The following is a 24,888-nucleotide window of genomic DNA, read 5'->3' on the forward strand; positions in this document are numbered from 1 at the left end:
TGTAAACCCGTCTCGAAATTTTACCACTTTTTTCTATGATTTTTAGACATTTCACCGTTTTTTTCTAGAATTTTTTACAATTTTTTTGGGAGAAATGTTACCACTTTTTTCTTGACATTTTAACACTTTTTCTTTTGCGAAATTGTATCACTTTTTTCCTAGAATGTTTACTTATTTTTTTCTTTTTAGAAATTTTATAATTTTTTTTCTAGAATTTTTACTTTTTTAAAAAAAATTAAATTTTTTTTTAGGAATTTTACAATTTTTTTCTAGAAATTTTAAAACTTCATTTTTGGAGGAATGTTATCACTTTTTCCTTCACAATTTTAAACTTTTTCTTTTTCGAAATTCTATCACTTTTTTGTAGAATTTTTTTTAACTTTATTTTTTAAGAGATGTTACCACTATTTTCCCTAGAAATTTCACTAAAATCTTTCCAAAAATTTGCGCCAATAGCCATAATTTGAACATACATTTACTAAGAAAGTAACATTATTCAGTCTTAGAACAAATATTTGTGTATTTCTGGTGTTTGTTTCAAAATTTTGTCCAATGGGGGTCTGTGGTGGTCTAATTTGTGTCAATTTAGGGGTCATTGTTGTAGGCTAAGAACTGTTTCAGAAGAACCACTGCAGTAGAGTAGAGGGTTAACAGCAGCTTTGACTCTCTTCGACCACACGGCGGCGCCATTTCCCCCCCAGAGGCCGGGCGGGGAGCGGGGAGCAGGGGAGCAGGCAGAGCAGACCGCCGCCACGCCTGTAGGCGGAACCAGCAGCACCGTCGTAGCCAGTATCGTCACTCAGACCAGACATTGGATACAGACAACAACAGTGACAGATCAAGAAGACCGCATTTCTGTTTGCAACCAGCAGCAGCAGCTAGCTATGGGTGTAGTCTGAAAAAAAAGTGGATACAGTAGCGCACCGCAATATACCTCGAAGTTTAATCATCATCCTCATGAAGGAGCTCCGTCCTGGCTGAGTTTGGGAGATGGGAGTACTCAACATTGTAGACCAGGTAAGAAGAGAGAGAGAGAGAGAAAAAAAAAAAAAAAAAAAAAAGCAAAGCGCTCCGTGTTTGTGCTGCTGTGGCGCAGTCTATTTGCTGGACGAGAGAGCTGCGTCTTTAACCGCCGAACATCTCGATCGCTTCGGGCTCATTTTTCCTCTTAAACTTTTACATGCATGTTTGCTATAGTTGACATCTTGCTTTATAGCGTTATAATTACGTGCAGATATTGGTGTTTTTTGTCACGGTTTAACGGGCAGAGAGGGGGGTTGTTGCCGCTCCGATCTAGGCCGTGCTAAAGCCGTTTTAGCCGTTGAGCTAGCTGTGACGTAAGCGGTGAGAAAAGCTGGTTGTAGGCCGCAGCCCGGGCGCCGTGTATTTACTGGATTGGAAACGTTACCACATCCAGTTACTCAGAGTAAACGCTACGATTTGCAATTATTAACACCAGAATTGCATATTTAATCGTTTGCAGTGACCAGTCGGTGCATTTAATAATAATCACCAGGGAGATTAGCCTATTACTCGTACAGTGTGATGATGATGATGATGGTGATGTGCAGCTCCGGACCCGTCGCTCCGGATCAACGTAATCTCAGTCAGGCAGAAGAACAAGAAGATATATCGGTTATATCTTAACATTATTCAGACTAAGGACCCAGAAACTGATGGGGAGATGCATCAGGGATCCCCTACTATATTAAAAACAAATCTGTTATGTCAAACTGGACCCAGTGCCGTGTGTATAAACGTACCTTGTTGTTGTGCATTCAATACTAAGCTATGCAAATAACACACGGGTTCATATATTCATGTTTTTACTTTATTTTAAAACATTTACAAGGTGCATTGAGTAAGTACGGTTGACCATGCCTCTGCCATTTATAAACAGACCTTGTTAACTGATATCAATTGCATGATAATCCTGCACACAAGCTGTTCAAATTGACCCTATTTTTAATTTGAAACATATATGTGGAAACAAAAAAGATGTAAAACATTGTCTAGTCAACCAAAAATTGCAGCAGCACCTCCAGACCCCCTGTTGAAGATCTCTGTCGTACACTTATGATAATAACTGATAACTGGTCTCTTCTCTCTGTGTGTGTGTGTGTGTGTGTTTGTTGTTGCAGCCTCCTCTGGTCCAGGCCATCTTCAATCGTAATGCTGAAGAAGTTCAACAATTATTGCACAAAAAGGAGGATGTCAATGCACTGGTATGTGTAGACTTGCATATAGAGGGGGGGCTGAAATACCAGTTTATCAACATTGAGCAGTAACTGTCATGCAATGTGTTTTTTAAAACATTTTTTATGTTGTTCAGGACCAAGAGCGCCGTACGCCACTTCATGCTGCTGCCTGTGTGGGTGACGTCCATATAATGGACCTCCTCATTGAATCAGGTAAGTCAGGGAGCTGCATGCACCCCCACCTCCCCCTCCCCTCCCCTTCTCCCCTTTGTCACCACCACCCACTGATAAATCACTGTGCTTTGCTCCTCACCTGCAACATCCTTTTAAAAAGACAATTTTTTTTTTCTGTTTGTCCTCCAGGTGCCAGTGTAAATGCTAAAGACCATATTTGGTTGACCCCATTGCACAGGGCGGCTGCTTCCAGAAATGAAGTAAGCAACAAACAGCCTCATATCCTCTCTGTTATTTCAAAGAGTCCTAATTATCTCTAATTCAAGATGTGCATCATGCTCTAATTCCGTTATGGATTCACCCACAGAACTCAATTATATCTCTGCACCAAAAAAAATATTGCACTGACTGAAGGAAATGCAGCGAACTGCAGATATGATATATGCTTTAAGCTCTTGTAATTGCTTCCATCTCCCCAGAGGGCAGTGGGTCTGCTGCTGAGGCGCGGAGCAGAGGCAAATGCACGAGACAAGTTCTGGCAGACTCCGCTGCATGTGGCTGCTGCCAACCGTGCCACACGCTGCGCAGAGGCCCTGCTAACCCAGCTGAGCAACCTGAACATGGCAGATCGCACAGGCAGAACTGCCTTGCACCACTCGGCTCAGAGCGGGTTCCAGGAGGTACGACACGACACGAGGCGTTTGCTTCGTCTCTTCTTCTTTAAGTATCGCTTCCTCGAGAGCAGCCGCTGAACAGTTTTTATGAATTTAATCGTCTGACAGATGGTGAAGCTGTTGCTGAACAAAGGGGCCAACCTGAGTGCCATCGATAAGAAGGAGAGACAGCCTATCCATTGTGCTGCTTACTTGGGTATGCAAGTTTTTTTTTTATTTTCTCTCTCTCTCTCCAGAGCTGCACAGCACATTTTCATTGTCCCAACGGCAGTAAATGCGCCTATTGTTCGCGGCCACTTTTCGCGCAAATGAAGAGCAGCTCCTTGAGTCACAAACTACGACACTGACATGTTTTGTCCTGTTCTCCTGTTCTGTGTTTTTTTCCCGTAGGGCATGTGGAGATTGTGAAGTTGCTGGTGTCCCGCAGTGCAGACAAGAGCTGCAAGGATAAGCAAGGCTACACACCTCTCCACGCTGCTGCTGCAAGTGGTCACCTCGAAATTGTAAAGTACCTACTGAGGATGGGGACAGAGGTGAGGGCTGCTGCCTCAGATTTCTTCTTTATGAATGAATGAATGAAAAACACCAACATCAAAGTCAAACATTTTGCGTGGACAATTTAGCCAGCACATATTATCATACATAATTGCATCCAACATTTCACACACACAAAAAAAAGTCATACAGTGACCGAAAAGGGAATAGGCTGAAGCCCAAGCCTTATATTTGCCTATCCTATACATTTCATAAATTCATGCCACGTTTCCAATACGTGGTACCGGCTCGACTCGACCTTTTTGCGTTTCCATTATGTAAAAGTACCTGGGATTTGGTACCCGGTACAATTTCTTTAGTAGCTGCTCGGCCGAGGTTCCGAAACGGGTGAAGCGGTACTAAAATGTGACATTCTCCTGTTTACATTACACATATCCTAATATAAAAACAATTCACATTGTTTTTCATTATGTTTTTAATTCACTTACTTTCTTTGTTACAACTCACCATACTATAATAATAAAATATAATCTGGGGGAGATGGTCCAGTCTACTCTGTGATCTTGTTTTGCTGCTGTCGCTGCAGAAATCTCCGCTTCACAAAGATAGTATGTTTGCGATGGAAGCAGGTTTTCAGTGCTTTTGTGGCGATCTCAGGATTTTCTGATTTAATCCAGAACGCAGGGAGATTTTAAGTTTTCTATGAAGTGATGATTTCCAAAATGAAACGACTGGAAGTGTAGATTTAACAAAATAAAGTATTTGATATTTTTTCGGTCGGGAACCACGGCTGTAATGGAAATGTTCTCCTAGATTAGTACCTGGTACCAGAGCCGGGTCAAGCTGGTACCACGTAGTGGAAATGCGGCTTTAGATTACCTAGAATATCAGCAGTACAAAATTAAGACAAAAAGAATCATTACTGTAATTTATATTTATTAAATATTTACATTTTAAGACTTTCTTACAACTCAACAGAGAACTACATAACTTCAACTCATCACTGAACTTATTCCATATTTTAACTCCCAAAACTGAAATACATCAGTTCGAAAATAAATAACCCTCTCAAATTATAATTTCCTTTTCTTAATTTAAATAACTGAAGAAGCTGTTATTCTTTATTTCTAGTGTTTTTTAGAACATGATATAGATGTTAAAATATTTTATCTTCAAGATTGCTTCTTCTCAGTCTGATCTCTTGTGTCTTCCCCTCAGATTGATGAGCCCAACAGCTTTGGAAACACTGCGCTCCATGTGGCGTGCTACATGGGGCAGGAGGCTGTGGCGACGGAGCTGGTCAACCACGGCGCCAACGTTAACCAGCCCAACAAGTGCGGCTACACCCCTCTGCACCTGGCGGCCGTCTCCACCAACGGTGCCCTCTGTCTGGAGTTGCTGGTCAACAATGGGGCAGATGTCAACCAGCAGGTAGTGAGTGCTTTGTACAAGGCTGCGTTGTTAACACACAAAATGTATTTTTAGTGGTTGTGCAGTCAGCTTTTTTTATTATTATTGTTTACTCCAGCTTTCAAAATAGCGATTTAAAGAAAACTGTTTGAATTGAAAGTGTAGTGTGCAGTCAAGATATGGGGGTGGACATGAGTAAGGATAAAGATAGAGATAGTACAGTTTCTGTCCTTGTATATAAGAACACTCTGTGTACGAATGTGCAGGGGTGGAGTAGTTCTTATAAATGCATTTAGCCGCCAGAAATGACAACATTGCCCTGGTATGTGTGAGACGGGAGCGAGCCAGAGAGAAAATGTCATGATATATGTAAGCGTTCATGTATAAATACATCTTAATGATAGTGTTTTATACAACCAGTGTTGTTTGGTATTTGTATAATAGTTAATTTAGTGGAGGTTTGATGATTTAGCAAAGCCAAACTTTGACTGCAGCCTCATCACTCAATCACTCGACTGGACTCGACCTTAATTAGATCAAAAGAGTCGCTTTGGCAAATGCATTTGGAAGATGATTAGCTGCTGTATAATACGAGCATAAGACACTTTAATTAGAATAATGACATCGCAGTTTTAACGTGAGGCTGTTAGTGGTGAAATGGAAACATTTGAGTCATTACACTGGGATCATAATGAGAGCTGACAGGCTGCACCTGCAGCAGCAGCAGCAGCGGTGGCGTGGCAGCGGGTTGAGGTCTGCTGTGGTTTTGTTCTCACTTTCAAAATTGTTGGTGGCAAATTGAAAGTTGTTATTTCAGGTCATAAGTTAGTTATATTTTTTTCTTCAGCTTTAATCTTTCACTGGTTTCACTGCACAGAAAAAAAAACACAATAAGTTTTGTCACATTTCTGTCAACTGTTAAAAATGAGAGTCGTCAAATGAGTTTCTTTCTCTGTTGCAACAGTGAAATATTATTCTGACCTATTTCGCTACCACTAAAGAAAAACAAACTGATTTTATACTTTTTTTCTTTCTTTCTTGCAGAGCAAAGAAGGGAAGAGCCCCCTGCACATGGCAGCCATTCATGGACGCTTCACACGCTCTCAGATCCTCATCCAGAACGGTAACAGTGACTGACTGATCTCTGAGAATATGATTGTTGAAGCTTTTCTCTTCTCCTAATGGCTCTTTGATATTTACTCCCCCCCTTTTTTTTGCTTTTCCATCAGGTGGGGAAATTGATTGTGTGGATAAGTATGGCAATACTCCTCTCCACGTTGCTGCTAAGTACGGCCATGAACTGCTGATCAGCACTCTTATGACCAACGGAGCAGACACGGCCAGGTAAAAAACAAAAAAACAAAAACAGCTTTAAGTGGTCTCGCTGATGCAAATAATTGTGTCATGAGGTTGTAGAAACACAATAAACGAAGCATTAATGCACGAGCCTGGAGCCAGAAAACAGTCGGGGGGGTTAACCGGGGTTACAAATTCGTTCTAACATGGCGTGTTTGTTTTCTAACGTTTTGTTGTTGTGTGTTGTGTGTCTGTTTCTGCGTAGACGTGGGATCCATGGAATGTTCCCTTTGCACTTAGCTGTGCTGTACGGGTTTTCAGACTGTTGTCGCAAGTTACTCTCCTCAGGTTTGTGCTCTGGTTCACTTAATCTGCTACATCTGTTTGGTTTTTTTTGTTAGTTTTTTTCATGGCTCTGACCTCCAGCTCTTTTTCCGTCACCCTGCTACAGGTCAGCTGTATAGTATAGTTTCATCTATGAGTAAGGAGCATGTACTATCAGCTGGGTTTGACATAAACACCCCTGACAACTTTGGGAGGACCTGTCTACACGCTGCTGCCTCTGGAGGGTAAGACGACGATGCACAACGATGCACAATCTGCTCTGGCACTGGAATATTCAAGTGACCTAAAAACTGTCACGCATGCATGTGTCTCTTGTTGTCTGTTGTTGCATCAATTTAATTTCCTGACATGATGATCGTTTGTCTCCACAGAAATGTTGAATGTCTGAACTTGCTCTTAAGTAGCGGTACCGACTTAAACAAGAGGGACATAATGGGAAGGTGAGTTTCCCCTCTTCCTTATTAGACATCTGTCTTTATTATTGATTAGCGATGTCACGATTACTTGTTTTCAGTATTAAACGGGTATTAAACGCCACAATTACTTGATGGTAAAGATTCCTAAATATCGACACGTTCTGAAAAATATTATGTTGGAACCAAAGTAAAGGAAAATGCACAGATATTGGTCCATTCATTTTTTGAATTGGTAGGAATTTAAATGTTAGAGTGTCATTTGTACTTTTAAAAAATTGAGAAATGAGAATTAATGACTTAAATATTTCAAACACTTCCCCTGGATGATTAATAACTGGTCCTATACTAAGAGATTAGTGAAGTTATTATATTTTGACTGTATTTGATTTTACACATTCATAGTGTTGTGAAAGTTATTGATGCATAATAATCGGAATACAGTGATTATTTCTCTCACAATAATCGTACCAAGAAAATCTATAATCGTGACATCCCTATAGTAATTATTATAGATGATCATTCTGAGGAACTGTCTTGTCTCTCTCTCTGCAGGACACCGTTGCACTATGCGGCTGCTAATGGGAGGTACCAGTGCACTGTGACCCTGGTGAGCGCTGGCGCTGAGGTCAACGAGCCTGACCAGACAGGCTGTACTCCCCTGCACTACTCTGCAGCCTCCCAAGCCTTCAGCAGGTTGGAAAACTATGTCTCTCTCTCTCTTTATGTGTGTTGGTACTTGTACAGAAACGGAAAAAGCAAAACAAGTTGTCAGATTCTGTTTAACCGTTAATTTACAGATGCACTCAGTTTCTTGACTTGTTGTATTTTGTCTCATACATGTCGTCAAGGAACATATGTTTTTTTTAGGTTAATGTTCTCCGGGTGACCTTGGGTCCTTAAATACAAGTTAACTGATAAAAGGCCTTAAAACGTGTTAAATTGTCCTTAATTCAGATTGTTTAGGTTTTAAATAGTGCTGCCCTCAAATTGATAATGTGAACTCCTATTTTATAATATTCAGGTCACTGCAAAAATTTGTTTCGCCACGTCAATGACTAACCCCTAGCCCTAACCTAATAATATTGTTTTGGACAATGATAGTTTACTTAAAGCAGAAGTGAGTGATCCGGTCGTTTTCGCTAATGCTGCGTTCCAGGCAGGCTTTTGAAATCGTAAATTACAGCTTCAAGTCACAACTTACGACTTTGTAGCGTTCCAGGCAACCCACTCGTGTTTTTCCGACCTGTTTTACCGGTGAAAGTCACTATAACGGCCACTCGTAACTTCCGACCGGTGAAGTCGTACCAGATCGAACTGGTACCACTTCACGGTCGGAAAAATACGAGTTTCCTTGAACGCACCATATACGTCACCACATTCACGGCGTCCCTTGGCTGCACACACAGCCCTGCATGCCGTTCTCTCTCCTCATTGGATAAAAACTGTAGGATACGATAAATGTTTTCTCTTCGGCTCAGAGCAGAGCAGAGTGACTGACAGACCCGTGTTTCAGTCCAAACACTCTATGTAAGTGATTGCTGTCGGAAGATATAACTATTTAAGACTTATATTAACACAAATATATCACTCACTTCTGCTTTAATTAAACACATTTGAAAGATGTTCTTGAATTATTTTCATTTTACCTTACTTTTCATTTTGAACTGATATTGATGCGTTTCATTGGAAAGATTATATCTTGGCTTTTGGTCTGAGTTTCCATCGTGGGATTTGGTCTTAAATTTAGTTCAAAGTGGTATTTAAAAGTCATACATATAACTTATTCATACCTGTAGTCAGCCAGTATCTGTGTCGCTTCATCCTTTTTATTGATTCTGAGATTTTTGTTTTCCTTTTCAGAGTCGATCGTCATTTTTCTGGAAACCATCAGAACGATGAGGACGAGGCGAAGGAGTCGTACTTGTGAGTTTATTTTGTACTTCCCTCTCTCTGCATCTGCCCATGAACAACAGCGTGATTAAGTCCAAAAATTCAATAAACCGACTCTCTCACTCACTTTGTTTGTGGAAAACACTTTGTGCCCGCCGGCCTTTGAATTAAATCCTGCTGTCTCTTGTTTAATCCTCCGTCGTCTTTGTGTCTCTGCTGCAGCTGCTTGGAGCATCTTTTGGACAACGGTGCCGATCCATCGATGGTCAACTCTAAGGGTTACAGCGCTGTTCACTATGCAGCTTACCACGGCAACAAACAAAACCTGGAGCTGGTGTGTTCCTCTGCTTTTTCTTTTCTTCAATATCTGAAATCATATTATAAATATTACTCACAATGAAGCTGCAGCGTTTAAGATATTGCTCAATAAGTTGTTAAAACATAAACTACCAGTTATTTTGACATTTATTAAGCAAAAAATCAGTTTTTAGCTGCACAAACTTGCTGCATTTCAGTATATTTTAATTATACTGCAGTGATAAATCTGCATTTTATGAGATATTTGATGACATAAGCCTGGAAGCGATGGGACTCGCTCTTCCCTGATGTGTTTATAGACCAGACACTTGAGTATGGCGCAGCAGCTTCTGACGTGGTGACCTGCTAAATGAGGAAAATATAAATATGCACGACCTCTGAGATGCTTCTTCTTCTTCTTCTTCTTCTTCCCTCGGTTAATGAAACCAAATTAAATTCACTGCATGTGTTATTCCTCTAGCTCCTGGAGATGTCCTTTAATGCACTAGGAGACATAGAGAGCAGCATCCCAGTCAGTCCGCTGCATCTCGCTGTAAGTTCCCTCTGGGCCGACGACATCCACTTGTAATTGTCTTCTCTTAATCTTGACTTAATGCAAATGTTGTGGCTGACTTCCTCTGTGCCTTGCCCCCCCCCAGGCTGATAAGGGCCACTGGCAGGCGCTGCGTGTGCTGACTGAGACGGCGGCCTACGTGGACATGCAGGACGCTGCAGGCCGTTCTGTGCTCTACTTGGCTTCCCAGAAAGGCTTCGCCCGCTGCGTGGAGGTGCTGCTCGCTCAGGGGGCGTCCTGTCTCCTCAATGACAACCGCCTCATGTGGACTCCGATTCATGTTTCAGGTATGCTGCTGCTGCTGGCACTACAGCTGCTTCTGAATATTCAGTTTAAAGAGGAACTATGCTACAAATCCCCCTAAAGATGCATTTAAAAAAATTGTAAAAAAAAATGCTCTGCTATGACTATTTATTGATTTAAAATTGCTTTCCCTCAAAAAAAGTTGTTTAAAAAAACTCTCCAAAGAGGCTAAAACACATCTACTATTTCCCCCTTATTGAAAAAACAGGTTCTATGAATATGAGTATGCAAATGACTGACTGGCTTTGAAACTGCATTTTCAAATCTAAAATGCTTAGTTATGGCGAGCATTGCCGACTTCGCTGCTGAAATGTCTTGTAGTAGAACCCAAATACTATATTGACATGTTAAAGCAGAAGTAAGTGATATATTTGTGTTAATATAAGTCTTAAATAGTTATATCTTCCAACAGCAATCACTTACATAGAGTGTTTGGTCTGAAACACGGGTCTGTCAGTCACTCTGCTCTGCTCTGAGCCGAAGAGAAAACATTTATCGTATCCTACAGTTTTTATCCAATGAGGAGAGAGAACGGCATGCAGGGCTGTGTGTGCAGCCAAGGAACGCCGTGAATGTGGCGACGTAGGGACGAGGACTGTTATGGTGCGTTCAAGGAAACTCGTATTTTTCCGACCGTGAAGTTGTATCAGTTTGATCTGGTACGAGTTCACCGGTCGGAAGTTACGAGTGGCCGTTATAGTGACTTTCACCGGTAAAACAGGTCGGAAAAACACGAGTGGGTTGCCTGGAACGCTACAAAGTCGTAAGTTGTGACTTGAAGCTGTAATTTACGATTTCAAAAGCCTGCCTGGAACGCAGCATTAGCGAAAACGACCGGACCACTTACTTCTGCTTTAATTATTTCTAAAAGTCAATATTTAGTTCAGGGGGACTTTAATTCAACAGCTTTGGAGTAGTTGTGAAGGTTTAATAAATGACATGTAACTTGTTACGAGGGAGAACGGAGGCTCTCTGCCTTGCACCGCGACACAAACACTCCTCATAATCCGTAATTTCTTGTTCATGACAGATTAGACTTCACAGATCACACATCGTATATGATATATAATATTTTCTACCGCTCTATTGATTGATTTCTCGCCGGCTTCGTTGTAAACAAATGCACATGGCCGGGAGGAGCAACACAGCGGAAAAGAGACCAGACTTGCATAGTTCCCCTTTAACTTCAATTATATTACACATGTGTGTGAATGCACTGCTCGTCCAAAAAAAAAGTCACCATTTGGATTTAACTAAGATAATAGGTCAGAACTTCCCATTGGATTATTATGTTTCAGCTTTGTTTCAACTAATTTAACCCTAACTGATGCAGTTTCATTTCTTAAACAGCCATGTTGGAAGACACATGATTCCTGTGGTCGTTTCAGAAGGGTCAAATTATTGATATCAAACAAATAAAACATCTAAGGAGATTAATGAGACTGAAATTGGGTTTAGAATTATTAAAAATTGGAAGGAGAGTGGGGAAGCATCATCTTCAAGGAAGAATTGTGGTCCAATTTGCCCACAGAGTCCAGACCTGAACCCCATTGAGAATCTTTGAAAAATTAATGCAGCTCTGGACGGAAATAAATGTTGTGACATTGCAGAAGCTTATTGAAACGATGCCACAACAAATGTGTGAGTGTGAGACTTTTTTTTTTAGACAGGCAGTGTTTTATTTTAAACTCTCTTCTCTTGTGCTTTGTTTCCCTCCAGCTGCCAACGGCCACTCAGACTGCCTGCGCATGATGATCGATTATGGGGAGGAGGGAGATCTCACCAACGTTGCAGACAAATTTGGCCAGTGAGTCGTTTTTCTTTGTTCCTTGTTGTGTTGTGTTGTGTTGTATCTTCAAATGGATTTGACCTTTTAACTTTTAACCTCTTTTATTGTTATATGTGTGTGTGTTTCACCCTCAGGACCCCTCTGATGCTCGCTGTTCTGGGAGGTCACACCGACTGTGTCCACTTCCTGTTGGAGAAGGGTGCCTTGCCAGACGCCAAGGACAAGAGGGGCAGCACGGCTCTGCACCGAGGGGTGAGTCCAAGACAAAATAGACCAAATTAATCTTTCATTATCATTTACAAATACGCCATTAGATGGTGTTTAAAGAGATGCTGCATCTTCTAGTGTCGTGTCCCCACCTGGCCTTTGTCAGCTAATTAAAATGTAATTATACACGGTAGAAAAGTTTAAACATAGAGAAATGATGGCTGAAGCTTTTCTGCATTTTTAATGACACCATCTGTCAGGGCGTCTTAGGGACCAGGTCAAGAGTATGAGAACAAATCACGCTGAGTGTCCTTTTATCCAGGACCCGGACTCCTCCATTCAATTAAGATATTCATAAAATAATAACCTTCTTTCTTCTGTTCTCTTCGTCCTTCCTTCCTTCCTTCCTTCCTTCCTTCCTTCCTTCCTTCCTTCCTTCCTTCCTTCCTTCCTTCCTTCCTTCCTTCTTTCCTTCCTCCCCTTCGTCCTTCTTCTTCCTTCCTCTTTTGATCCAATTGACCTGATCTGTTCCCTCTCCCTCCATCTTTCTTTCCTTCCCCTTTCCCTTCCTTCTTTCCTCCCTTCTTTCCCTTCTTCCTTCTTATTCCTTCCTTGAACAAATCTGTTCCCTCCCTCCATCTTTCTTTCCTTCCCCTTTCCCTTCCTTCTTTCCTCCCTTCTTTCCCTTCTTCCTTCTTATTCCTTCCTTGAACAAATCTGTTCCCTCCCTCCATCTTTCTTTCCACAATCCTTTTCCCCTCCCTTCCTTCCTTCCTTCCTTCCTTCTTTCCTTCCTTCCTTCCTTCCTTCCTTCCTTCCTTCCTTCCTTCCTTCCTTCCTTCCTTCCTTCCTTCCTTCCTTCCTTCTTCCTTCCTTCCTTCCTTCCTTCCTTCCTTCCTTCCTTCCTTCCTTCCTTTTTGACCCAATTAACCCAATCTGTTCCCTCCCTCCTTCTATCTTTCCTTCCTTTTCCCCTTCCTTCTTTCCTCCCATCTTTCCCTTCGTCCTTACTTCTTCCTTCCTTTTTGACCCAATCTGTTCCCTCCCTCCTTCTATCTTTCCTTCGTTTTTCCCTTCCTTCCTTCCTTCCTTCCTTCCTTCTCTTCATCCTTCCTTCCTTCCTTGACCCAGGAGGACAATAGTTTCTGTGCATGAAAGTAAACTAGAAGTATTATTACTGCTGTGATGCAGGAGTATAAAGAAATTATTTATATATCCACTTGTCTCACGAGTTTGTCTCATGACCTCCTGCTGTGTGTGTCTGTGTGTATCTGTGTGTGTGTGTCTGTGTGTCTGTGTGTGTCTGTGTGTGTGCGTTCAGGCGGTGCTGGGCCACGACGACTGTGTGACAGCGCTGCTGGAGCACAAAGCTTCTGCACTGTGTCGGGACATCCAGGGTAGGACACCGCTGCACTACGCCGCATCCAGAGGCCACACAGAAATCCTGGCCAGTCTGGTGCAGGCCGCCATGGCAACAGACCCGCAAGATAAACTGCTGGACAACAAACAATACACCCCATTACACTGGGCTGCTTACAAAGGTTTGCTCAGTTCGCTCGACTTGAAACGGATAACCCCTAAATGTCGCAGTTGATCACAATCACGTCTGTTGTCTGTAATATTAAAAAAATAAAATGTGTTTGTTTGCAGGGCATGAAGACTGTTTGGAGGTTTTACTTGAATTTAAAACATTTATCCATGAAGAGGGAAACCCTTTCACCCCCCTGCACTGTGCTCTGTGAGTATTAACGTCTCATCTTGGGTCAAAATGAACCGACATCAGGAGGAAGGTTCAGGTTAAATGAGAAACTCTCTCTCTCTCTCTGTGTCTTCCCTGCAGGATGAATGGCCATAGCGGTGCTGCAGAGAGGCTGCTGGAATCTGCTGGGGTCCACATGATTAACACCAGAGATGCCAAAGGACGGTGAGGCTGAAACTTGAGACTTGAGTTATAAAAATTATGAGACCTAAAGATCCACCTTAAAATTGTGAGGAATATCCCATTTATGATATATATTCATCACTTCATCATTCAGTACGTTTACATGACACTTGAGAAAACCGAATTATTGCCTTAATGCGACTATAACTGGACAACTGAGTGCATGTAAACGAGTTAGTCCGACTAATAGACAAATAGACACCCAGATAATGAGATTGTAAGACGCCTTAATCGGACTTTAACTAGACAACGCATGTATGCATGCTCCACATAAGACCCCAGAACAAAAACATCCAAGAAAGCCGGTCGCAGAAATCCTTGTCTGCCTCTTGAAATCACCATGACCACGAGGGATGGCGTGCACCTTATCTGCACAATAAGTAATGCGCACATTACATACGAGATGAACAAAGCTGTACGATTAACCATCTTGCGAAAATGCAGCATCGATCGGCATATTTGTTCTGGCACGACTTCAAGTTAATGTTTGGAGTTTGTTTACAGTGGGGAAGCTTTCCACTCTTCTTCTCTGTTTTTGGTGTGTTTGTGTGGCAGCGTTACAGCGCCGCAGTGTGAACTACAGCGTATTGAGTCGTTTTCAGAAAGACACAGAAACTGTACGGTTAATAATATGCACTCCAGAATATTTTCTTATTTATCACAAGTCATATCGTCATCACAATATTGAACAATGTCATCGCACGTAGAGTTAGTAATGTTATTTTCTCCTGTTCCTGAGCTTTGGCCGTAGCACCGATGGTATAGTAATTGGTGTGTGTCTGTGTGTGTGTAGGACCCCACTGCATGCTGCTGCGTTTGCTGAGGATGTCGCAGGACTTCAGCTGGTGCTTCGCCACGGTGCAGAGATCAACACGGTGGACAACAGCGGACGCTCTGCTCTGATGGTGGCTGCTGACAAGGGACACAGTGGCACCGTGGGTAAGTCGCACCTGTCGTCGTTATTAACAACAAGAACAACCAAGTGTTTTTTTGTTTTGTTCTGTTTTGTTTCAACAATAGATGTCTGTGCATGCGCCACACTGCAGGCCTGAATGGCTCTTTTGTGCATCTCCTCCTCTGACAATAATTGTCTGTAGTCACTGGGGAATAAACGTCTTTGTCTTTGCGGTGCAGCCATCCTCCTGCACCGGGCCAAGGCCGACCTGACACTGCTGGATGAGAACAGGAACACTGCCCTGCACCTGGCCTGCAGCAAGGTACGCATCACATCCCCCGCCTCCCGCCTCCGAAGGGAGCTGAGCGTTAAAACTGTGTCTGTTAGGAAGAATCAGAGTATTGAAGAGGAGAGCAGAGTGCAGTTATCTTTAGGCAAGGCACAATTCATACACCAGGCAAATCAAAGTGCTTTACAGCGGCATAGAAATACACTAAAAGCAAAGAGAATAAAAGTGCATTTAAAAGAAAAAGAGAGAAATAAGCCAGTAAAAGAGGGTTTAAAAGACCTTCTAATAATCTAACATGTATTTTGGTCTATCCTTATAATTTAATTATTTAATATTTCTGAAATCCTCAGACATTTCTTTGTATTTAGCTCTGATTTCTTTTATGTGAGACACCACAATGAACTAATGAGGTTTCATTTGTCAAAGGTCAAGGTCACTGTGACCTCACTGAGCATGTTTTTCACTGTAACGCAAGAATTCAAACACAAATTCTGACACAATTTAACACGAATGTCAAAGAGGATAAATTGATGAAGTGATGAGATTTTATACATATGTATATTCACTGTTACATCACAATGTCCTGTAAAAACACTTCTGTTCTTAACTGAAAGAGAACAGAGAGTTTATCTTTGCTGTGTTTCTGTTTTGTCCCCCAGGCTCATGAGATGTGCGCCCTGCTGATTCTGGGAGAGATCCACAGTCCTACACTCATAAACGCCACCAACAGTGCTCTGCAAATGTGAGAAGATTTAATTTTATCATTTTAGCACAAATTTGTTTCTTTGTTTTACTTAATGAAGTATTAAGTATTTTAGTAGTTGTGACAAATTGTAGTTCACACGTCACCTGTGTGTAGTTTGGCTGTTCTAGCTGGTGATTGGTCGGCCTGTCAGTCGTCTCTCAGCCTCATCCCTCTCTCCCTCCCTCTCTCCCTCTCTCTCTCCTCCAGGCCGCTCCATCTTGCAGCACGTAATGGCCTGGCTACGGTGGTGCAGGCACTGCTGAGTAGAGGAGCCACTGTGCTGGCTGTGGATGAGGAAGGTGAGTGTGTTTGTTTTCATATAAAAGAAGATTTAAGATTTTTGGAAACATCCACTCTTGTTGCAAAACTGAAAACTTACTTGAGAGAACAGACAGCCTCCAAAGTTAATGCAAATGTCTCTCAGCTCTGTTTTTGTTCTCCACCGACCCTTGAGAAAAATCCTGCTAAATGTTTCACTTAAAGAGGAACTATTCAGGATTTGTATCTTAACGACGCTTCATTTTTATCTTAATGAAGCAGCTTCAGAGAAATTGTGATGGTTTAATAAATGGCTCAACTTGTTACGAGGGAGAATTGAGGCTCTCTGCCTTCCACCTAGCGTCTCTTGGCTGAAAACCAACCTTGTAAGATCAGAGCCAGTTAAATAACTGAAATTACCATACATACACACAAAAAGTACCGAAAACAGGCACCGTTGTCTACTACTCGGTGCCGTATCGATTAAAATGTGAAAGGTATCCATCCCTATCTACCACTCCTATTGATTGATTTCTTGCCGGCTTCGTTGTAAACAAATGCACATGGCTGGGAGGAGGGGTCAGCGGAATAATCGACCAGATTTACAAAGTTCCTCTTTTCTTTTGTTTTAAATTACCCATTTCATTTTGATTTATTCCATTCATGGTCAATATTATATTCTATTTCAAAATATTAAAGATGATGAAACATAGTAGTGACAAGAAAACAAACAAAATAGCAGTGGACACCACTCGTCTATATATCTTTTCTTTTTTCCCTTCTTTTTCTCTTTCTCCTTCTTCTTTTTTTGTAAGCGCTTATCTTTTCTTTTTTAAACATTTTCTTAAACTGAGACATACTTGTACAACTTTTCAACCCAGAGAGAGGGAACCAAACCAAAACAAGGAAGTTGTTGCTGTAAAAGTCAAAGTCACTGAGTAAGAAATATAAAACGGATGAAAGAACTCACTCAAACAGAAAATAATTATACGAGTTTGAGTGACACCTCTGACCTTAACACACTGTCGGTTGGAGCAACTTTTTATAAACCTGTGTCTAATCCACGAGGCGTTCAGGGTCCGTGCATCTCCACTAATGTGAACGTGTTGTTGTTGTTGTTGTTGTTGTGTCTCCCAGGCCACACCCCGGCTTTGGCCTGTGCTCCCAACAAGGATGTGGCTGACTGCCTGGCTCTGATCCTCTCTACCATGAAGCCTTTCCCCCAGCGGGACCCTTCCTCCTGCTCCTGCTCCCCCCCCACCGTCGTCTCCCCCTCCCCGGGTCTCAACTTGCTGAAGCACTGCGGCATCACGGCCGCCTGCGCCCCGCTGCCCAGCAACGGCCTCCACCACAACGGCTACGTCAAAGACCGCCACGGCGCGCCGGTCGGCCTGGACGGGTGTCTGTCTGAGTGAGGTCACCTGCCCCTCCCCCCCACACCCTCACCCTCACCCCCCCTCCTCCTCCTCCTCCTACCGCCCCTCACCCCCCAACCCCCCCGCCTCCTCTACCCCCCCCTCAGTCAGCTGCTATCACCATCATCACCACCAGGGGGTGACTCCCTTTAAACATGGCCCCGAGGACCAGGAGAGCACCCACCCACCCACATGTCTGTTCTCTGTGTGTGTGTGTGTGTGTGTGTGTGTGTGTGTGTGTTTGTGCGTCTATCTGTGTGTGTGTCTGTGTGTGTGTGTGCGTGTGTGTGAGTGTTTTGGTCTTCTCTTGAGGTGCAGTCAAACCTAATATGCAATTAGATCCCATTCCTCCATCTCCTAGTAGTGCTTAATACTACGTAGAGGCAGAGATTTGCTCTACAAGGTCACTCAAGACGGAAAAAGCAAAAAGCGTGTGTGGCAAAACCGAAAAACAAACAAACAAACACTAGCAAAATCTGGCCAGAAGAAAAGAAAAGAAAAAAAATAAACATTTAACCCTTTAAAAACCATGTCGACATAATTATATAACCAACATCTAAGAGCATGGAAATCTCCTGTATCCTCGACTTGTCTCTTTCTCTTTCATATCATTCACAGTATATGAGTCATATCATGTTTAACCAGTTGTGGTGACCTTGTAGAGGAACATACAGCCTTCCCAAAAGAATGATCAAAGAGTTTCTTTGTTTAATTTTTTGTTTTATTTTGTTTTGTTTGTGCTTTTCCTTCTTTATTCTTTTTTTTTTTTTTTTTGGTTTTTAATTGTCCGTTAGCTTAGATTTTTATGAAGGAACCACACAAGGGAAAAAAAAAATCTAAATTTTTTTGCTTAATGAGTGCAATGCTTGTGTACTACAGTACAATCTGAAATTTTTTGGAAAAGGGTCACAAAGATGTTAATTCCATAGTGTACTTAAAAAAAAAACAGAAAAAAAACAGCCTAGAAAAATCGGTTTTGGCATTTTAAGATAATAACAATTTGGTAAAGAAAATGAATAAATAAATGCTGCTGAATATGAATAATACATTATTAGCAAACGTCTCCTTCCAAAGGAGCGCCATGTGTTTTTTCGGGGAGCGAAGGGTCAGCAGCGTTTTTGGAAAAAACATCGACTTTGTTCTTGATGCTGACTTGACTTGACTTCCTGTGTTTTAAAGATGCTAAATAAGTGTTTGTTAAGCTAGAATGTTTCTAAGCATATAAGTTATGACCAAAGTTGATCAATACACTACTATGGCTATAAATTATTTATTTGAGATGAACTGTACTGTATAGAGAAAGACAATAGATCTTGATATACCTCGTCAACTCGTTTAGCAGCTGCTTCATCTTCACCCAGGGTCCGTAGGCCTAATGTTCTCTTTTTGTAGGACTAGAGAACTACTGTAGGATAGTGACTGACTGAGGCCTTGTTTATTTCTAGATGAAGGCTTTACTAGTAATATCTGCCAACAACACCTCATCAAAGCATCATATATCTGAGCACATAAAAATGAACAAGCCATTTCAATTTATTTCCCATCTCTTTAACAGTGTTTTTTGGAGTTTAGAAAAAAAAAAAAAAAGATTTCAGACTTCCGAATGGCCTAATTATTGAAAGAGAGCAATCAGTTTTTGGTTTTTAGGCACTAATGGCGTTTTCTTTTTTTCTTTTTTTTTTCTTTTGTTGAGTTTTCTGAAGTTGAACCGGCCATCAGCAGTATTTCGAGCGTCCCCTCGGAGCTGGTGAACTAGTCTTAAACATCTAACAACTTCTCGGTGGTCAGTTGTTATTACTATTATTATAATTATTATTATTAATATTATAATAAGTGAAAGATAGGAGTGTTGTCTGCTACTTTTATTGGGCAGTTTTCAAGCAATATTTTCTTTTTTTGGCCTTTTTTTTGTTTAACGTTATTGAATAGACAATCACTGTCACAAGGGCTTTTGTTTCCCTGGAATGTGTTTTTTGATTTTTCCTTTATTTTTCTTCTTTTTTTCTTTTTAGTATTATTATTATTATTATTTCATGAAAAAAAAATTACCTAAAGACTAAACGAATGGCTCTGTGTGTGCCGGGCATTTTACTTGTCAGTGTCAACACAAATGCACTGGACTGCCTTTATGGCATCTCATGAAATGCCTTTTTGACCCATGCCTTCTTCCGTAACACATCATTTCAGTTGGATTGCGTAATGATGACGTATAATGAGTATGACAACAAGCCCTGACACTGATTTTTAATCTTTTCCACCACCTATTTAATGAAATAGCAACAGCATTGAACCACAGTTGCACCGTTAGTGTTAAAAAAGAAAACACACACACACACACAAACTCAGCCCGGGCCGGCGGCGTATCTTCTCTTTCATACGCCGCAGCGGCAGTGGCGTTTTATCGATGACCAGGGAGCTGATGTCCCGTCTAGAAAGCAACATAGGGCTAAGAGGAAAAGGAGAGGGATCTTTGCTTAGGCCAATACCTGTTGTTTAGATTTCAGGAATAGCAGAAATCCAAATATGTGCTTTTTTTCCGCTGTTCATTTTGTCGTCTCGACTCCTCATCCCCCATTTCTGGTACTAAGCATAACTAAAGATGATTGTATCGGACCACTAGAGCTGTTCGTGACTTTTAGATGTTATATCTATGCTATTATGTCGTCTTTTTTTTTTTTTTTTTTTGTGAAAAGAGAAACAAAACAAACCAACCATCAGCCGGTGGTTAGATTACACTGAGTTAAGATTGTTTTTCATTGGCGCGACGATGAACTTCATATCCACTGGTAATGAAGTGGCACAATTGCACACATTTAGTTGACTGGATGATGAGAGGTGAGGACCTAGTAGGACTATATAGAGGCTTTTGTTGTTTGTTCTTTACAACAAACCCCTGAAGCGAAGAGAGTGAGTTGTTTTTTCCAACGTTTATCGGATTTTATTTCTTTTTTTTTTCTTTTTTTTTACTTGACTTAACTTAAAAAACTGACATCGAGTCCCATTTCAGAGCCGAGTCAGTGTCACAAGATTCATAAGTTCGCGATTTTGAATTGGCTTCCCGTAACTTGACTGAAATGAAATGGATCTATTCGGTGACCTCCCCCCTTTCCCCCCTTCTTGATCTCTTCTCTCTTGATCAATTGATAATTTTCATATTGTTGTTATTATTAGGGATAGGTACCTTTTTTTTTGTTTGGTTTTGTTTTTGTTTTGTAATCTCAGGATCTGTGCTAAAGCAGCAGTCAGAATTTATTAGTAATCCAATCAGATCTCAGCAGGATGATTACGTTTTTTTTCTCATGTTGACGGGATGTTCCATAATTTAATTCCTTTGTAACCCTAATCCCACAGCACTTAATTAAAAAAAAAAAACTAAAACAAAAACAAATAGTCAAGCACGCACTTTAGTACATTCAGGTTCTAAGTGAAGAGTGCGAACGAGCAGATGTAATGTATGTACCGATGTTTACATGCATGTGAGTTGCTGCTGCTGCTGCTGAAAACAGGAAGGGTAGGGTTGTAAAGAAAAAAGAAAAGACAAGCAAAAGGCTGCAACAACAAAACATTGTACTCTAACAATGCATTATTTAGGAAAAAAAAGTGTCTAAGTAAAGCACTTCGGGACAGTGTCCACACTGACTGCCCACTGACTTCTTTTTTTTATTTTTATTCCGTTATGTGTTATCATCTATTTTCTGGGCATCTGGGCCCCAAACAAGAGTGACGAAGCAGGTTACGTTACCCAGCCTACTGTTCATAATTAATTAATTAATTAATGACAGACTCTGGCCGATGTCACTTAGTTAAAGTCAGTCAAAGCGATTCAACAGACACCTCAGGCAGGCTCCTCATCATACTCCACAGTACAAACTCTCTCTGCCGTGTGTCGGTGCTGTCGGACCAGTCTGTTCAGGCAGGGATTCTCTCTCTCTCTCTTTTATTCTCTCTCTCGTGATGTCCTTATCTGACCAGTAAACGGAGCCATTGCCCCTTTTTTTTTTTTGCAACTAATACAAGTTGTAACTGAATCCTTTTTTGTTGTATCACAGTATTCTTATCTTATACATTGCTTTTTTTTTTTGTTATTTGTGTGTGTGCATGGAGCTAGATCACGACTTCTGATATAGCTGACGATTTAAGAAAAAAAAACACAAGAGAAAGAGAGAAAAAAACAAAACAAATGGAGCATAATATACAAATATATCTGGAGTCGGCAATGAAGCAATGAAAGGTCCAATTGTAGCAATAGAGCGTGTGTGTAATAGTGTGCAGCACAAAATATTGCACTGCCATCGATTTTTAAAAGGCCAATTTCAGTAAATAATCATAGCATAAATGCCAATGGAAGATTTCAATGCGGGTTAGATGTTATAATAATAATCTTCGGTCACAAATAAGGCCTGTTTTTTGCCAAAACATGTCGAGAGAGGAGGAGGAAGGGAGGGGGGAGCGATATGTAAAAAAAAAAAAAAAAAAACCCTCTCAGTAAAGCAGCAATGGATTTATGCATATGTTCAAGCAGTTTACAGTCTGACCATCAAATCTGAGCCATGAATTTTTCTGACTGAAATGAATGTAGGGTCAGTTTAGAGCAGGACAAAAAAAAATCTTTTGCTTTCTCCCGACTTTAAACTGTTGCTCTTCATTTGTCCTTTTTTTTTTTTTATAGCGTAGATATGATGATTAATACAGGTAGCATGTAATAACCTAATTCTCTACATATTCTACAGTATGTGTAGTAGTAATAGTAGTAATAGTCTTCCTGCATTGATGGGCGTCTGGATAGGGTTTATTTTTATTCCTTTTTGGCATTATTTGTTGGGAGTATAGGCCTGCTGTTGTGTAATAATATCACTCTTCTACTTCTTCTTTCTCTGAATACACTTGTGTTGTGTGGAGCGTAGCCTACAAGAGGCAACAACAACAAAAAAAACAACGGAGGACAAAGAGTTCAGATGAATTTAACATTCATGTTCATCCATTCCATTGAGATTGCCTTACAGTACAGTCAAAACAAGAGGGACAAGGTCTACACAGTAGATATGATCACACATACTCGTAAATAGCCTATATTTGACAAAAATGCACCTAAGCTACACCCATTTAGTGCCATAGAAACCTTTATTTGCCTTTAGACATAAAAAAAAATCATATTTACTTGGTCAGTAACTTATTCAGAAGTAGGCAGGATTATTAATTAACAGTTTTTGTGTTCGGAGCTGCATGTCTTTTTCGCCAATTATTATCATTATGATATTAGTCAAAGGAAAACTATATAAATATTTGCATGGGATATTAATACTTAAATGCAAGTATTCTGTTAAAAAAAATAATTGGTGTTGGTAGAAAGTCTATTTTATAATTGGACTTTTTTTGTTTTTTCTTTTTCTTTTTTTCTGAGAATATGGTTGGTTAGTCCCTTTTTGGTATTGGCAAAGCAATCCCTAGGTTGTGTGTGTGTTTGTTTAACGAGATGGTTTATAATGTGTGTGTTACCTGGAGATGATGATGATGATGATGATGAAAGAAAGGAAAAAAAAATTACACGTTTTTGATGTCCAAAAATAAGCAAGCATGGTATATTACAGTATAGAATTGATTTGCCTCAATGGATGTCTCGGTTCTTACTTGAAGTTAAATGGCAAATTTCAATTCAACTCTCTGATCCACTGTTGAGCCTTTTGCCTTAAAAATGGAAGAAAAAAAACTGAAAAAAAAGGAAATGGAAACGATACCTGGCAGTAACCTGATGATAAGTTGCATCGCCTGTAGAGTTATGCTACTTGGTTGGATCGCTATAAATAGGGGGGGAAAAAAGAATATTTTTTGGCTAATTCTGGTCTTAACGGGCATCCGGCGGGGTGTCGAGAAGCACACAAATCAATATTTTGCGGTAGCACATAGCTCAAGGTTGCCATGGTGCAGAGATTGTTCTGAGAGGTTTTAGGATATCGCCATATTTGCCACTGTGAATGAATGAATGAATTCAGAATTCACTCGTAAAAAAAAAACAATCAACTTCGGCTTCTCTTGTTATATCCACAGCCAAATGACACTGGGGATTTAAAAAAAAAAAAGTTTAAAAGTGGTGTACCTCAACAAAAATAAAAAAGATTAAAAAAAAAATAAGAAGGGGGGGGGGAAAGGAAAAAACCGCTTGTACAGCTATGCTAACAAAGAGTTATAAAACATTTTGTGATCCATCTTTGTCGTGGGTAGTGTAATTCTGCTTATTATTAAACCAGCCTAAAAATTCAGAGGTGTATCTAAAGCGAAAGTGTTAGATTAGTGTCGGCCGACGTCTCATGTTTCCTACCTTACAACGGACGGGCGCAGCCAAACTGCACCTTGTACCTTTTTATTGGACCTGCAGTTTTACCTCATCAGTGATCTTTTTGTGTGACGACGACGACAACAACGCTGACATTGATCCTCTGTGATTTCTTCTTATTATTATCGCTTTTTTCCTTCTTATTCTTCTTCCTGATGCCAGTCGTGTAGTTTAGATTTCTCTTCTAGTGTGCGTGCGTTCGCGTGTGTGCGTGCGTGTGTGAGAGAGAGCGTAACTTTTCAATATATGCATGTCCCAACCTAAACATGCACAAGAAAGAAAGACCCTTCTTCTTTTCTTTTTTTTATTTTAAAAAACAGCAGAAAAGCATAATAACAACAGCAACAACAGCAAACAACGACAACCCTGTTTGATCATGTTCATCATTCAACCAACAGATGAGTTCTGTTTTATGGTGCAAAGTCATATAAAGGGGGAGGGGGAGGGGGAGGGGGAGGGGGGGAGTTAGGGGGGTACAGTGTAATTTAAGGAAAGAAACGAACGGTAGCTATAAAACTTTACCTCTTTAAGTCAGAAACGATACGATTTTACTGTATGACTAATAACTAGTTTGACCACTTTTCCCTGCCTGAACACTTGGTTATTAATCTCCCCCCACACCACCACACCTACCCCCATCCCCCTCCCCCCTTTACCCCCCTCCCTTTCCCCCCACCACCAATAGGACCTGTGTAATATCGAGCACAGTGGTGGCATGGTGCCTTTTATTTGTTACTACCGAAAGGTACGGTCTTCCATTTGTATTTCCCATAAGCCTTATAATGGGAAAAAAGAAAAAGAAATTACACTGAACTGAACATAACATACACACAACGACTACAGTAGAAAGATCAACCGTAGGCTCGTCGTACACACACACCGACACCCACTGAGCATGATCATCTAAATAAATAAACTCCGTCTGGATTTGGTTGGTGGTGCATT

The 24,888-nt window shown here is 40.9% G+C and overlaps 1 protein-coding gene across 1 annotated transcript; it reads left to right on the forward strand.

Annotated features, from left to right (window-relative positions):
* Positions 1-899: 899 nt before the first annotated feature.
* Positions 900-17,649, forward strand: ankrd52a (ankyrin repeat domain 52a). Its single transcript, XM_083974893.1, has 28 exons — positions 900-1,017; positions 2,142-2,225; positions 2,333-2,411; positions 2,562-2,632; positions 2,852-3,052; positions 3,155-3,242; positions 3,437-3,579; positions 4,760-4,972; positions 5,996-6,074; positions 6,181-6,295; positions 6,513-6,595; positions 6,699-6,816; positions 6,964-7,032; positions 7,561-7,701; positions 8,869-8,931; positions 9,121-9,232; positions 9,677-9,748; positions 9,855-10,056; positions 11,792-11,879; positions 11,996-12,113; positions 13,390-13,609; positions 13,719-13,806; positions 13,909-13,992; positions 14,804-14,949; positions 15,145-15,227; positions 15,854-15,936; positions 16,147-16,238; positions 17,335-17,649. The coding sequence occupies exons 1-28, from the start codon at positions 991-993 to the stop codon at positions 17,610-17,612; spliced, it is 3,240 nt and encodes a 1,079-aa protein (XP_083831019.1). The 5' UTR covers positions 900-990; the 3' UTR covers positions 17,613-17,649.
* The last annotated feature ends 7,239 nt before the right edge of the window (positions 17,650-24,888 follow it).

The sequence above is a fragment of the Trachurus trachurus genome (assembly GCF_905171665.1).
Source record: "Trachurus trachurus genome assembly, chromosome: 7".
Lineage (NCBI taxonomy): Eukaryota > Metazoa > Chordata > Actinopteri > Carangiformes > Carangidae > Trachurus > Trachurus trachurus.

Excerpts from the sequence above, each read along its gene's own strand:
- ankrd52a (XM_083974893.1), top strand. The coding sequence starts at position 991 with ATGGGAGTACTCAACATTGTAGACCAG. Across the intron at positions 6,596-6,698 it reads TCGCAAGTTACTCTCCTCAG|GTCAGCTGTATAGTATAGTT; the intron begins GTTTGTGCTCTG and ends ACCCTGCTACAG. Across the intron at positions 8,932-9,120 it reads GAGGCGAAGGAGTCGTACTT|CTGCTTGGAGCATCTTTTGG; the intron begins GTGAGTTTATTT and ends TCTCTGCTGCAG.